Source organism: Cyrtonyx montezumae, unplaced genomic scaffold, assembly GCF_038088225.1.
Source record: "Cyrtonyx montezumae isolate F1298 unplaced genomic scaffold, pur_monq_1.0 scaffold_9, whole genome shotgun sequence".
NCBI classification, from domain to species: domain Eukaryota; kingdom Metazoa; phylum Chordata; class Aves; order Galliformes; family Odontophoridae; genus Cyrtonyx; species Cyrtonyx montezumae.
Genome location: NW_027072100.1, coordinates 10577311 through 10592009, shown reverse-complemented (window position 1 = coordinate 10592009; position 14699 = coordinate 10577311). Strand labels below are relative to the sequence as shown.

Genomic DNA, 14699 nt, shown 5'->3' with positions numbered 1-14699 from the left:
TGCACGCCTCCATTTCTGCTCCCTGGCAGCACACCCCAAATCGCCTCCATCATCCCAGTGCCCAACTGACCCCATCTGCAGCACCGCTGCATTCCTGCTGCGGGCAGCTCCCACTGCAGCAGCCATCGGGAGACCGAGGCAGGAGGGGCTGCCTGGGAACACGGCCCCAGCCCTGCGTCGATCTGCAGCAATCACAAGTTCAGGTGCCCCAAACCCACAGATCAGCAAATTCCTCACAGCAGAGGCCAGAACTCAGCTCTGCACAGCGGGGCCTCGGTGACCCCTATGGTCCGAAACAAACGCGGCATTATGGTGCTGACCCCGCGGGCCGCCCGGGGCAGCCAGCACCGGCCCTGCCTCTGCGGGGAGGCTGCGGTGGCCGGAGCGGGGCCGTGGGGACGGCGTGCACGGGGACAGCCACACTGCAGCCCTGCTCCACGCACAAACCTGGAGCGCTGCCTCCCATTCTTGCAGGAGGAGGAAAGGCTGATGGCGTGCGAGGCGGAGGAAATATTCCTAGCATGTCCTCCCTTCCCGAGCCGTGCCATCTCTCGAGGCATTTCTTTGTCCGAGAGCGCTGGGAACAATTGGGGCTGCTCAGCCAGACCGCAGGCTGTCGATCAGCAGAGCGAATGAATGCTCAGCCATAAGGAACCCATCTTCTCCTGCAGCACGGGGAGGTGGCCACCAGAACGGGGCCCGTGGCACACAAAGGCACGGGGAGCAAACAATGCCCGGGCACCAGCACCAGCGTGGGCACAGGGCGGGTGGTGGAGCCATGCATTCCCTCCAAGGAGAGTGGATCCCAGTGCCCTAGCCCCACAGATTGCCCCACATCCTTGGGGTGTTCCCATTCAGGTCCAGTGGCGATGGCTTCAGCACGGGCACAGCTCTATCAGCAGCCCCCCCCAACCAGGACGGGCCCAGCCCGTATCCCTCCGCCGTGCCCCAACACCCCCAGCCCCACGCTGGGGGGCAGCCCCCGCTCCTCGCCACACAGCGACCATTTCCCCGCGCTCCCCGCAGCGCACAGCTCCATTTTATAGGTCTGCTCTGTCCCAGGGGCATCGCTGCCGCAGCGCAGCCGCTAATGAGGTTATCCCCGACCACGCCACCGAGTTCTCCATGGAAAGAGAGGGAAAAGCGGAGTTAACCCCTGCGCTGCCGACACAACGCACGGCGCTCTGGAGCATCTTTGTTCCAACACGCGCCCTCGGTGGTCCCACTGCTGACGGTGCTGCAGCAAAACACGCGAGGAGCCCTCGTGCCGTCCTCGTCTCGGAGCGTTCCCACGTCCGCAGAAGTAGAGCCGAGCCCCGCAGCAGTGCCAGCCCCTGTGCACCGTGCCCTGGTATCGGGGGAGCAGCCCCAACCCCAACCCTGCCCACGCTTTGTCTCGGAGCGGCGTGGGATGGCGGACGGCAGAGGGAAGGCAGCCGGGATGGGGGGCGGTGAGCATCGCTCCCGCCGAGCGGCACGGCTCTGCTCACCGTCCTCGCACGTTCACCCCGCGGTGACGATCCCAAACCGCCCCTCGGGGTCCGAGGTGGGGGTCCCCACGCGGGGGGAGCGGACCCCCCAAGCGGAGCCCCCCATCCGCTGCCGACCCGGGGCACTGCGGGCACCGCGCGCTGCTCCCTTTCCCCGCCCCGCTGCGTGCGGTGCGCGGTGCGGACAGCAGGGGGCACCAAAGCACCGCGCTGTGCCCGCAGCCCCAAACCCATCCCATCCCCGTCTTCCCCCATTCCCATCCCAATCTTTCTCCCCCATACCGTCCCGCTCCATCCCCGTCCCATTCCCATCTCAGTCCCATCTCCACCCTGGCACCTACTGCTCCCCAGCCCTCTCCCTCCATCCTCCAGGCATTGCTCCGCGGGCATCCATCCCTTCCCCATCTCTCCCTTCAGCCCTACTCCCCTCCCCCTCCCTACCCCCTGCCCCACAGCTCCCCTCCCAACCCCGCAACCCTCCGGCATTACCATCTCCCCCAGTTCCCACAAGCCCTTTTCCACGTGGGGTTCCCTGCCAGAAGCCCCAGAACCACCCTGAGGCAGAGCCGTGAGCATCACCCGCGGGTACCACCACCAGACAGCCCTATGCCACTGCCCCGAGAACGCTGGGGCAAATGGGAACACAGGCACACAGCACTGAGCCCCCACGTGGGCAGCATCAATCAGCCCCTGGCTGAGGGGGGCCGGAGCCCTGTCACGTCAGCCACCCTCTCCCCATTGCCCAGATTTATTCAAAACACAATAAAACCGAAGACCAACTGTCCCCATTCCGTCCCGTTGCCTGGGGACGGTGCCGGAGGAGCCCCATCCCACTCCGCAATGTGCCACGTCGGGGCAGCTCACCCGTCAGAGCTGATTAAAAATAATAATGATAGGAAACACTGGGCTCGTTGGGGGCTACCTCCAGGCATCTGGTTACTGAACCAGGCAGGCTGGTATTTTTAGCCTCCACTACAGAGCAGCCAGCTCTACATAGAGAGAGGAGTCACCATCCACCACCTATGTAGGGCACACGGTGACCACGGGCAGTCCAGGGGTTGCACCCCCCTCTCTCTACCCCTCCCCAGACCCCTCCTGTAGGATTTCTAACCTGCCCCACAGCCCCTTGCCCAGGTGCCCCCAGCCCCTCCCACTCCAGGGCTCCCCCATTAACATCTCTCCCTCTCATTAGCTGCTTGGCCTTTATCCATCGCTCCCCTCCCAGCGGGACTCCCATCAGCTGGGGGCACGGCAAAAAAAAAAAAAAAAAGGAAAGGAAAAAAGGAAAAGGGAGGGTCTGCTGCCCTGTGATAGACAGCACTGCCTAAACATGGCGCAGCACAAAGGGCTCGCAGAGCTTTTATTGCTGCTGATCCCCGCGCCGCTCGCTGCCTGGAGCACAGCCTGCCCTTGTCGATGGCATTTTGTAAATCCCGCAGCCGAGGGCCCCGGGGTGGGCTGCGACAAACAGTTCGGAGGGCAGCGGGTCCCTCGCCGTGGGTGCGATGCTGGGCACGGCGGTGCCATCTGTTGTGCAGGCGCTGCCCGGTGTCACGCTGTGCCGCAGGAGCGCTGCCAAAGGGTCCACACCCACACGGGACCTGCGCTGTGGCCTGGCCCCTGCCTCTGCTTCAGTCCCTTCGAGAGCAGGAGGGTCCCGCCCCCACTCCCCACCCCCCCCCCCCCCTTTTTGGCCTACAGATGAGCCACTGAGGGGTCTGGGCGCTGTCGTGGAGGTGGGGGCCGCTGCTCAGACCCACGGAGCCCCAGCCACGCTGGGGGGCCCTGCACTGGGCTGCCTTGTGCTCTGCTCTATTCTGGGTGAAGGGATTTGTCGGCAGGGAGCTGATGAGTCCCGCAGGGCTGCCCTGTGCGTCCCCTGCCCAGCGGGCAGCCCGGAGCACGCGGCTGGGTGCTGTGGGGCTGGGAGCCCCTCACCCCATTGAGCACCCCATGGTTCCTGACCTCTGCCTGGAGCCGTGCAGCACTGCTGGGCTCTGCTCTGCAGCTCCGGAGGTGCTGACACCGTGAGCGTGTCTGGAAGGTGCCGGGTGTAACCCAGCAGTGCTTGGCACGCGGTGCGGGCACACGCTCGGGGAGAGGAATACTCTTTCACTGGGAGAACAAGAAGAGCCCTCTGATGGCTGCCTCGTCCCCTGTAAACACCAACTTCGAGAGCATCAAATTACAGCCGCTGTAGAGGCTCAAAACAAGATGGTAATCAGGAGCACTGGGAGGCACAGGGCACGGTGCAGAGGGGAGCGGGGCCGCGGCACCGTGCAGCAGCTCAGCGCTTATGACGGTCCCAAGCACCATCCCATCCCAAACCGCCCCATCCCAATCCATCTCAACGCATCCCATCCGTAGCCGGTGGGCACAGCTCACGCGTGACCGGGAAAGCACCACAGAGTGGATGCAGCCCCAGGAGGGCACGGCACGGCTGCTGCGGCTCTCAGCTGCACGGCACAGATGGCCCCAGGGCGAGGACAGGGCACTGCGAGCCAACGAGAGGGCTCGGCGTGCTGCTGCCGCCCCCCCCCCCGCTGCCAGCACAGCTCGTGGGATGGAGCCGTGCCTGCGCCCGCGGCTTTTCCCCAAGCAGCCCCACAAAGCGCCGGGCTCCGGCAGCGGGGGAAGCCTCGTGGGGCCGAGCAATAGCAGTGCCCGCAGTGCAGCCCGGCCGGGCGCGGCTCCCGGGGACGCGGCCGTCCTCCCTCCCCCCTCCGCTCCCATTCCCTCCCCTCCCGCTGCTGCCGGCAGAGCACGATGCTTTCCGCCCAGCCGCTGCTCCTCGCTCCCGGCGCTGGGGCTGCGGGTACCGTCCCGCCCGGGCGCGGCTCCAGCTCCTGCCCCCGCCCCCGCTCAGCCCTTTCTTCCCTCCCAGCACCGAGGATTTGCTCCCCACCCCCCCACCTCCATCCTCCCATGTCCCCCCCCCCCCTCCCCTTTTCCCTGCTCCGGCTCCCTCCGCCCTGCTCTCCCTTCCCTGCCACTTTCATTTCCCTCATCCCCCGCCTCCGGCCCGGACTGAGAGCTGGGAGCTCGGCGGGGCGGAGGGGAGGAGAAAGCACCGCACCGCCCCGCACCCCCGGGCCGGCTCCGCGCTGCCCCCGCTGCGGCAGCTGCCGGGGAGGGGGGTGAGGGGGGGGTGGGGGATGGAGAGCCGGGCGGGGCTCAGCTGCACGCCGCGCTCGGGATCAGCTGCGCCGCGCCCCAGCCGTGCCCCCCCGCTCCCCGAGGAGGGGCCCTGGGCGATGCTGCGGGATCGGGGCTGCCCGCACGGCCCCGCACACAGACAGCGCTGTCGGATCGGATGCGCCTTAAAACCCCACCGAGCGGCGGCTTTCGCCGTGCGGGAGACGGAGCGGTCCGAGGATCCGCCAGAATCTCTGGACGGGGGACGGGGAACCGCAAGGCAGGAAAGGAGAGAGATGCTCGCAATTATCATCCGGCCAAACCCTTCCAGCATATTGCAGCCATAGCAACGGAGATGGGCTGTCCCAGCCGGAGTCTGCAGTGCAATAAAGGGAGAGAGAGGGACGCAGGGAAAGAAAGAGCCGTGCGTTGCGCTGGGCAATTTCCGAAGGGGTTGGCACAAACAAACGGCAACTGGAAGCAACTGGAGCCAATCCCCCCGCTCCCTTTGTAATGCTTTCTGACACAGATTCCCTCTCCGCGGCTGACTTTGCAAGTTTCCCCATCCTCTCCCCTCCGTGCACGGTTTCTCTTCATGCGACTGAATTACACACGAGAGGAGGGACGTGCTGGAAATTCTGGCAAGAAAAAAAAATAGAGAGAGAGAAAGGAAAAAGGTGCAGATCTGTGCACCTTTGGGGTGCAGCGGGACCCGGTCCTGGGTCAGAAGCGGGACTCTGGATTCTGGAAGTGCTGAGAAATGGGGCGGGGGGCAGCGGGGGGCAGCCCGGCTGTGCCTGCAGCATTTCTGTAGTAGGCACAGGGCCATGCCCCCTCCACCAGCGCATGCTGCTGTCCCAGCACGCGGCACCCACGAGGATGGAAGGAGACGCTTTCGCTTCCTCTCAGAAATGTCTTATTTAGGGCCTAGGAAAAATAAAATAAAATAAAATAAAATATGCAAATCTTGCAGGGATGGGCCCAGGAGGCTCTAAGCAACCCCTCCCCTTCCCCCATTTCTGTAGTTGAATCAGAGCGGCCAAGCGCCGAGCAGCAGTGGGTTGGGCACGGGGGCTGCGGGATGGGGTGCGGGCGCACAGAGGGGACGCGGGCGTGCAGGGAAGGAGGGCTCCCGCTCCCGCAGCCGGGTGGGAGGAGCGAGCTGTCACTTTTTGGTGCTGGGCAAGCCCAGCATCGCTGTCGCAGGATCGCTGCCTGTGCTGCGATGAGTCAGGTTCAGCGCTGCCACACGTTCCTCCCACCCGCCCGCGTCCCGCTGCGTGCCGAGGGATGCGCGCGTGGGTGCTCCGCGGGGCTCAGGGTGCCCGAGAGCCCGTGCTGTGCCGGGGAGGAGGGGGGGGTAGCGGTCCCTGGGACACGGGCACTTCCCCGCGCTGCGTCCCACCTCCTCCTGCAGACAATGAGCCCCTGCCCTGCTTCCCGAGTGGCGGCAGAACAAATAAAGCGTGCACCATATGGTGCCAAACCCCGCTGGAAATGGGGCCAAGCGCAGGACGTAAGGGGGTGGCAGCCTCCATCCCCGTGCTGTGAGCTCCAGGTGAGGCCACGTTTCGGGTGAGCACCCCCCTCCAGCAAGGCACAGCTCCGTACTCCAACCGTGGCCCGCGTGTCCCCTCCCCACCGGCAGCACTGCGCCCGGAGCTGCCCGCAGGAGCCCTTCTCCCGTAGGGGGTGGAGTAGCGACGTGGGAAACCACGGGACCGGCACTGATCCTGCCAGGAGGTGACACCCCGCTCCCCGCCATGGGACAGCGTGTGACTCTGGTGGCTGGGCACCCAGCAGTCCCCCGCACAGACCTTCAGTGGGGTTAGCACACAGCAGCACGCCCTGGGACCCCCTTTGCAGAGCTGGGTGGTGCTTCCATCCACACGAGCCCCGTTCCCTCCGCAATGGCTGCAGAGGGAAGTGCTTGGCCGCCCTCCAGGCCGACCTGAATCAAAATCTGGATCTCCTGAAGGTTTTGCAGCAGTGGGCTTTGACTCTCTCCCTTGCTAATGTGAGCGGATCATTTGCACCTGAGTCATGCTGATGAGAATCGAGTAAGTTGTGCAAGCAAAGGACTTCATTGAATCATACACAAAACTGCTGGGGCGATAGCGATCAGGGAGGGCCAGGAGCAGCACGTGGCCCTCCCCATCACCGTCCCATCAAAGGGGGCTGTGCAGGGACTCACACGGCTGTCCCAGCTCCCGGCAAGGCATCAGCCCACAGTGACTGCACCTGCAGGCATGAAGCAGACGTGAGTTCTGTTGTGTTCTGTTCTGTTCTGATCTGCTGGGGCACTTGATTACATACTGCCAACGTTGCAGGTGCTGGGGAAGGCAGGGCTGCCCTGTCCTACACAGCCCGGCTCCCAGGAGCCCCATGGAGGATCCCTGCTGCAGTGCTGTGATGCTGTGTTGCTGCCCTGGGTGAGGATGCCTGCACTCGTCCCGGCCGCAGCTCTCCCCCCCGCTGACTCACTGTCCCTTCCACTTGTTGATAAACAGAAAAAAAACCGACAACACCCATACAATGGAAGCATTGAAGTTGTGTGGCTGGGCAAAGAGCGCAGCAGCACCGAGTCAGATGGGGAACCTCGGTGTCATTTCTTGCTGTGTTATTTCTGATGTGGGAATAGGTTGGGACAGGGACGACCCACAAGGTACAGGGCCAGGCCTGGGTTTTCAGACATCCCCGGGGCTCTGCAGCAGTGCTGTGGGCAGTGGGTTTGCACCCAGCGCTGTACCCACAGCCCACACCCACAGGAGGTGTGTGCAGGATCGGGCCCAGAGCAATCTGTTCAGATAGAAGTGGGTGGTAAATGAACAGGAACGGGAGAACATCTCCCTACCAGCCCCAAAGCAGAGAGCAGAGCTCTGAACCTCCGAGAAGGCTCAAGCCCTCTGTGCCATTTCATCGCTGCTGCTCTGCGTCGGATTTCCCAGGAGCCCTGCAGCCTCGGCCTCATTAATTATGCAAATGAAAAGGTGTTGCCAAGGCGCCGTCCCTAGGTAGGGTCCCCGTGGCCAAGGCCGGGCTCCGGAGCTGCCGGCCGCTGCCCCTCACTTGGGCCAGCAAGGTCCGGGAGCACATCAGGCAGGATGGATGTTTGCAATAATTATCCAGTCATCCCCTTCAAGTGTACTGCAGCCATAGCAACAGACAGATGTTCTGTCCCAGCCAGAGTCCGCAGTGAGCTGGGGAGAGAAGCACAAAAATTAACCCGTTAAGGCCCAGTGCGACACAGAATCCACGTTATCCTGGGACCGGGGCAACCTCTGGCACCTCTGGGAAAATACCAAGAGATGAAGCAAAAAGAAAAAACCCACCAAACATTCACCCTACAAAAAAGGAAATAATAATCGCACCAGTGCCCACTGAGCTGCTGCCTTGCTGGAGCTGGGAGGAAGCAGCAGCATCCCATCCCGCTGGGCTCTCCCAGCACCCAGCCCCGCAGGACATGCAGCTGCTGCAATGCTCACGCTGCAATGAGCCCCCGGAGACAGGCAGGGCCACGCAGAGGAGCATCCTCTGTCATTAAGAGCTTTGTCCGAGCGGTTCGGTGTGAGGAGGTGGGATAGAGGCGGGCTGGAACATGGCTGGCAGTTGGTGCCCTGCCATCCTGCAGGACTCTGACCTCGGAGCAGCACGGGCAAAGCCCCCTCCAGATGTCTGCAGCTGCAGCTGCTGCCGGAGCACACCCACGGGGCGGATTTCAGAAGAGGACAATGGGAACGGGGGAGAACAGCCCACGCAGATGCGCCTATAGAGGAATGAATGACACCTAGAGGGAAGCAGAGCTGCTCCTCCGGGCCGGCTGGGCAGGAACCCACATCCCTGCACTGCTCTGAGGTCATGGAAACACCGTTTCACTTCTCAAACCGTGCAACTGTTTTCAATGCACATGATTTTCCTGCCACGCAGATGACGAGAACTCCCTGCACCTGTCCCCTGCAGGTCTGCCCGCACCCGGTCCACGCAGCCTCTCCCAGCCATCTCCTCCTAGCTGAGGTTTTTCTTCTTTCTCGTGAAGGACAAAGAGGAGAGCAGCAGACGTGCTGATCCTGAGGTGGTGCCACCCTACGTCCCCATGCAGCTCAGAGCTGCAGCCCCTGCCTGCTCTGCCCCGGCACCTGGAGGGTCTCTCAGTCTTACCCAAAATTGCTGCACTCCTTCCTCTGCTTTTTTTCACCCTTCCCTTTCTTTCTTTCTCTATCTTTCTTTTCCCCAAGCCCACCAAATGAGCACGTGCACAGGCTGTTTCCCAGAGCTCTGAAGCTGGAGAAAGAAGGTGGGAGCAACGCCCGTTATTCCCACAAATCCCAGTTCAATCTGTAGCTCTGGCTCCTCCACTCGCCCCAGTCCTAGGCAGGAGATGCCAAATAACATTCTGGTGCCGTGACATGGACAGAAATTCAATGGGCTCCAGAAGGAATCTGTGCTCTTTGCGGGCTACCCTTAGCTGTTTTGACTTATTATCTGACCTGGATCTAAATTAGGTTTTGATTAAAGTCAGGAATAGTTTCTACTTGGAAAAACCTCCGAGTTGGCACTACCGGAGAATGAGAGCTGTGGTGTGAGGGGGGGACCCGCAGCAGGATGTCCCAGGGGCGATCCCATGGAGCCGCTGCTGTGCTTTGTCAGCACCTACAAGTGCCAAAAATGGATTCACGCCGCCGATTTTCCCCAGTTGTCCAATGTGGTGCTGTGGTTCGGTTCTCTTTCCCTCCCGGTGTCCATCTCCCGACGGTCCACAAACCTCTCCCTCTCCCCATCCGCCTCTGCTTTGTGGCTCCCACGGAGGGAGCTGCCCAGTCGCCCAGGATACCGCTAGGCTGTGACATTTGTTTCAAAATACAACTAATCCCCCCGCGATTATTTGTTCCTAAACATCACGGTGCCCACCTGGCCGGCGCGGTGCGGTGCTGCGGGGATCGCAGCCGGCTGCAGAGAGCGGTGCTGGAGTGGAGGGGAATGCAGGAAGCGATGGGATATCGCCGGGCTGGATCCATCCAGGCACAGCACTGTGCCGCCCCGGCCCTGATAAACATCAGTACTTCAAAGGAAGGCCGGAGTGCCATGACGAGGAACGAAACAGCCACAAAGGAAGCATCTTTCTGGCTCCTGACAATCCGTTTCAGGCTTATCCCCTGCAGCACGCCTGTTTCTCTCTCCTTTGCTTTTCCTGAAGTCCGCACTTACGCGTGTCCCTCCTCCAAACGGGGACCCCCACTCTTCTACCTCGAGAGGAGAGCTCAAAGCTCACACCGCTCGCCTTCCCACACCTCCCTGTGCTGCAGAACCCCACTGCAGCCCTGTGCTCACCTCCCACTTCAGCCACACCACCTTCACGTCTCCAGCACAGTATTTCCTGGGTGCTACAACCACTAATTCCCGATTCCCTCATTTTTATGTCTCTCCTGGTGAGAAAATAATGATAAACCAACACGACAGCCCACAGCTTAGGGTACCCTGCATGGCAAAGCTTTTTTCAAAGAGAAGCAATGCCCGGTTCGTATTTATTGGCAGTGAGTGAGGACAACTTTGAGCACACGAGCAGCCCTGGCCTGGGTGTTATCACATGTCTGCCCACAAAGGAGCCCGCAGCAGATCCCCTGCATTGAACAACGGTGTCTGTCATCCAGAACTGAGAGCTTGGATGCCAGTGCCACCAAACTCACTTTTTTTTTTTTTTTTTTTTTTACTTTCCCCCTTCTATTTTTAAGGACAAGAGTGGCCTCAATTTCATGCATTATGATCTGGCATGTCATGAGATTACCCAGGCAATGCAAGTTAAAGCCATGTTGGATCCACGCTTCATCCGGACTCAAAACGTTGAGCTGAGCACCGGGCCCGTCCATGAAGGGTCCTCCACGCAGGGGACAGCAGTTCTCAGGCCCTCCCACGGACAGTGCCTCCAATGCACTCCTTCCTGCTCCCACCATGGCACAGCCCTACCCACGCACGGCCCCGTCCCGCTCTGCTGGAGCCAATGCTGCACAGCACCTCCCATGGCAGGGAGGGTGCTGCTTCATCATAGGGGAAAATAGAATGGGAAATGATCCCTGCCCCGAGCCGTGCCCGCAGGATGCCCATGCGCTGAGCCTGACCTCACCTTTGTGAGAAACTTTGCCACCGATCCCAACCAAGTGGAGTATTTTTTCTCTTTTCTGCCATTTCCATCCCTCCCCAACTGCTCCTTGCAGCTGTCCCCTGAGAAAGCCATGCTTCCATGGCTGACCGAGGCTTGAAAGGATGTCCATCTTATTTTTAGTGGTCAGCAAAAATACTGCAGCGTGTGAGCGCGTTCCTCGAGGCACCCTGTGCTATGTGACTTCGGGTAGAAAATCCCAAACTGGGGCTTCCTGCACTCCCCCTGCCCCTCTCCAGCAGTGTCATGCCGGGCTGTGTGCAACCTGGGTGGTGGCACTGGGAAACGGCTGCGAGCCGACCCGAGATCTAACGGGGTGGAAAGGCTCCATGTGAATCACAGCGGTGCGTTTTAATCATTAATTTCAATGCTTTCGTGTGACAGACAGCACCTTGCTGTCACCGCACCACCTCTAGCGTGGCTAACTCGGTTGTCAACTCGGGGACGCGTGGGACGGGCACGGGGCGCGGGGGGAGGGCAGCCTGCAGCAAAGAGCCCCCACCTGCACCTCTGTGCCTGCGTCACATCGCTTTTCCAAGCTCAGATCCCGCTCACACCTCCTCTGCTCAGCCGTACTACTGCTGGCACGGGGCAGGAGCGTGCCACTGCCGCATCCTGGCACGGCACGCAGGCGTGGCACCGACGGGCAGACACGGAGCACGCACCCGACACCACGAGAAACACGGTCCTCGCGCGGCACCGCGTGGGAAATCACCGGGACAGTGCCGTCCCGTTTGCCAGCAGTGCTGGCGGAGCGCTGCCAGCACCGGAGACCCCCGGGGGGAAAGGAGCGAGCAGGGACGGAGCCGGCGTGCGGGGCTGGCGGACACCGCGGGGCAGCGCCGGGACCGTCCCGCTGCGGTGACCCGGCCGGGCCGGAGCGTGCGGTGCGGCGCAGATGCGCGCAGGGCCGGCCGGGCTGCGGCGGAGCGGAGCGCGGCCCCGGGAGCCCCGTGACAGCCCCGCGCGGGGCCGGGCTCCGGCCTTTGTCTCCGGCCCCGGGGCTGACAGCGGCGCGCCCGTCCCGGGGGGCGGCGGTGCCTCGCCCCGAGCGCCGCGCTCAGCCCGGCCCGGGACCGGCGGCGCGGGGCGGTCCCGGCTCGTCCCCCGCGGGCAGCGCCACGGCCGATCCGGCGGCCGGCGTGCCCGCGGCCGCCGCTGCCCCGCGGCTCCTCCCGGCTCTGCGGCTCGGCAGGTGCCCGCCTCCGCCGGCCCGCCCGGCCCCGCCGCGCCCGGCCCGCGGTCCCGCCGCACACGTGCGCCCGCGCCCCGCCGCGCCGCAGCCGGCCCCGGCCCTTTGTCTGGGGCCGGCACCTGGCCCCGCGCCCCCGGGCCGGCCCCCGAGCGCCCCCGCCGCCGGCCCCGCCGCGCCGCCTCCGCCGGCCTCGGCCGCCCCCCGGCCCGGCCCCCGGGCGCCCCCTGGGTCTGGCGTCCCGCCGCGGCCGGGCCGGGCCGGGGGGCAGCGCGGGGCAGCGCCGGGGGGTGGGGGAGCCCGGGGGCGGGAGGGCCGGGAGCGCAGCGCGTGCCCGCGGCTCCGGGCCGGCTGCGGGGAGCACGAGGCCGGGCGGGGAGGGGAGGGGAGGGGAGCGCGGCTCCGGGCCGGGCGGAGGGCGGCGGGGCACGGCGGCTCCGGGCCGGCCCGCGGGAGGGAGGGGACCCGGCGACGGCGGTTGCGGCGGCGGCGGCGGCGGCGCGGCCGCTCTAACAGGTGGGATCCCGCTGAGAGGAGGAGGCGGCCGGAGGGGGCGGAGGAGGCAGGGACGGGCGGGCGGGCGGGCGGAGGGAGGGAGGGGGGACGAGCCGGAGCCGCCTGTGATCCTGTGACAGGAGCGGCTGCTGCTGCTGTTGGCGCCGCCGGTGCCTCCCTCCGCCCGGCTCCCGGGTCGCTGTCCGAGCCCCGGAGCTCCCCCCGCCGCGGCCCCTCCCGGGCATCGCCCCCGCAGTCCGTCCCGGGCCGCGCCGCGCCGGGGCTCGACGCGCCTCCCCGGCTCCGCCGCACAGCGCGCAGCGCACGGCGCCCGCCGCACACCGCACGCCGCGCCGGGACAGGGCGCGGGGCCGCCGCCGCCGCCGCCGCCACCGGGCGATGCCGAAACCGCCGCTGCTGCTGCGGGGGAGCCGCCCCGGGGACAGCGAGCTGGGGCGGCAGTTCCGGGACTGGTGCCTGCGCACCTATGGGGACTCGGCCAAAACCAAGACGGTGACCCGGAGCAAGTACCAGCGCATCGCCGAGGTGCTGCAGGGGGGATCCGGCTCCGGCAGCGGCTCCGGCGGGGGGGAGAAAGGCAAGTTCCAGTTCTGGGTCCGGTCCAAGGGCTTCCGCCTGGGAAACGGCACCAGGGAGGCGACGAAGATGGGTCAAGTGGTGGTTTATGTGCCGGTGAAAACGGGAACGGTTAGTGCGCTCCGTGCCCGGGGGTCTGTGTCTGTCTGTCTGCCTGTCCGTGTCTGTCTGTCCTCCCCGGGGGTACGGGCGGGGAGGGAGGGGGTGGTGGGGGGGGGACACCGGGCGGGCACCCCCGGGGCCCCCCGCCCGCGCCGCGCCGGCCCCCGTCCCGTCAGCACCGGGCGGCCCAGCCCCGCCGCGCCGCCGGGAGCGCGCATGCCCCATGCGGGGCGCGACGCGGGGCCCGGCCGCTCCCGCAGCCCCTGGGGCTCCGGGCGGCGGCCCCGGGCACCCTCCGCGCCCCGACCCCGCCGGGATGCGGATGGCGAACGGCGCCCGCCCGGAGCCTCGCACCCCCGCCCCCGTCCCATCCGGCGCAACCTCCATCCCCGAGCGGGCGGCGGCGGCGGGAGGGGACGGGAGGGGATCGGAGGGAGGGAAGGAGGGGGGTGGGGAGGGCGGCGGTGCCCCGCGCCCGCCGCCGCCGTGCACCTGCCCCCGCGGGGGGGGCCGAGCCGCCGCCGCCCGCTGCGGGCCCAGTGCCCCCCCCCGCCCCTCTCGCGCCCCCCCCTCCCTGTCCGATCACGTTCGCCCTGCATTTCCCATCCGCCCCACGGCCGGAGACAGGTTTGCAGTCAAGGGCAGAGCGGCGGCGGGGAGGGGGCGCCGGCAAACCACCCCCCCCCCCCCACCTCTCCCCACTCCTCGTCCGCCTCTGCCGCGCCCCGCCCGCCGCGGCCGCGGAGCGGAGCGATCCCGGCCCGCTGCGGCTCGCCCTGCCCCGCCGTCCCGCGGCGCTGCCCGCCCCGCGCGGCCGCTGCGGCCGCTGCCCCGGGGGGTGCGGGAGCGGCGGAGCCCGGATTAGGGCTGCCTCCCCCCTCCCCGCGCCCGCCCGTCCCGGGAAACTCCCCCGCCGGAGCCTCATTGTTCGGCGCCCCGCCGGGCTCGGGGCGCACCGGGCCGCCCTCTGCCCCCCCCCGCCCCGCCGCGCCCGGGGCTGCCCCGCCGCCGCCCCATTGTTCCCGTCCCGAGCGCGTTCCCCGCTCCCCGGCGCGGAGGGAAACGCGCAACTTTCGCGGCCCCGCGCGTAGGGGAGCGCCCCGACCCCGCTGGGACCGGCCCGCAGCCGCGGCCGGGGCTGCTCCGGACCGCCGGGCACAGAAGGGCTCCGGGAGGCATTTTTTTTTTCTTTCCTTTTTTTTTTTTTCCTTTCCCTGTCCCTCCCCTCCTCTCCCCGCTGCTGCTGCCGCTGCTGCTGCTGCCGCTGCTCTAAAGGGTGCAGTGTTTTCTGTGCACACACAGACTCCAGCATTGATGTGGCTGGAGGATGCTTCCATTGAGGGCAGCCCATCTGTGGCAAATGCTTCTAAACGCACTATTTACCTCCCATCTGGTCTGCCTTATTATTGGGGGGAGGGGGAAGGGTCATTATTTCTCCTTTTCCCTTCGTGGTGCTCAGAGGCGCCTTTCTTTCTCCCCTCGCAGCCCCCCTCCCCCATTCCATGCCCCCAAAAAAATTCTTGGCGATTTTTTT

At 65.5% G+C, this 14699-nt stretch overlaps 1 protein-coding gene across 1 annotated transcript in view; it reads left to right on the top strand.

Moving 5' to 3' along the window:
- The first annotated feature begins 12835 nt into the window (after nucleotides 1-12835).
- NOL4L (nucleolar protein 4 like) overlaps nucleotides 12836-14699 on the top strand; it is a 45686-nt gene continuing 43822 nt past the window's right edge. Inside the window, exon 1 of the mRNA XM_065754060.1 lies at nucleotides 12836-13174. Coding sequence (XP_065610132.1) covers nucleotides 12866-13174 — 309 coding nt within the window. The 5' untranslated portion in view covers nucleotides 12836-12865. The remainder of the gene's footprint in view (nucleotides 13175-14699) is intronic.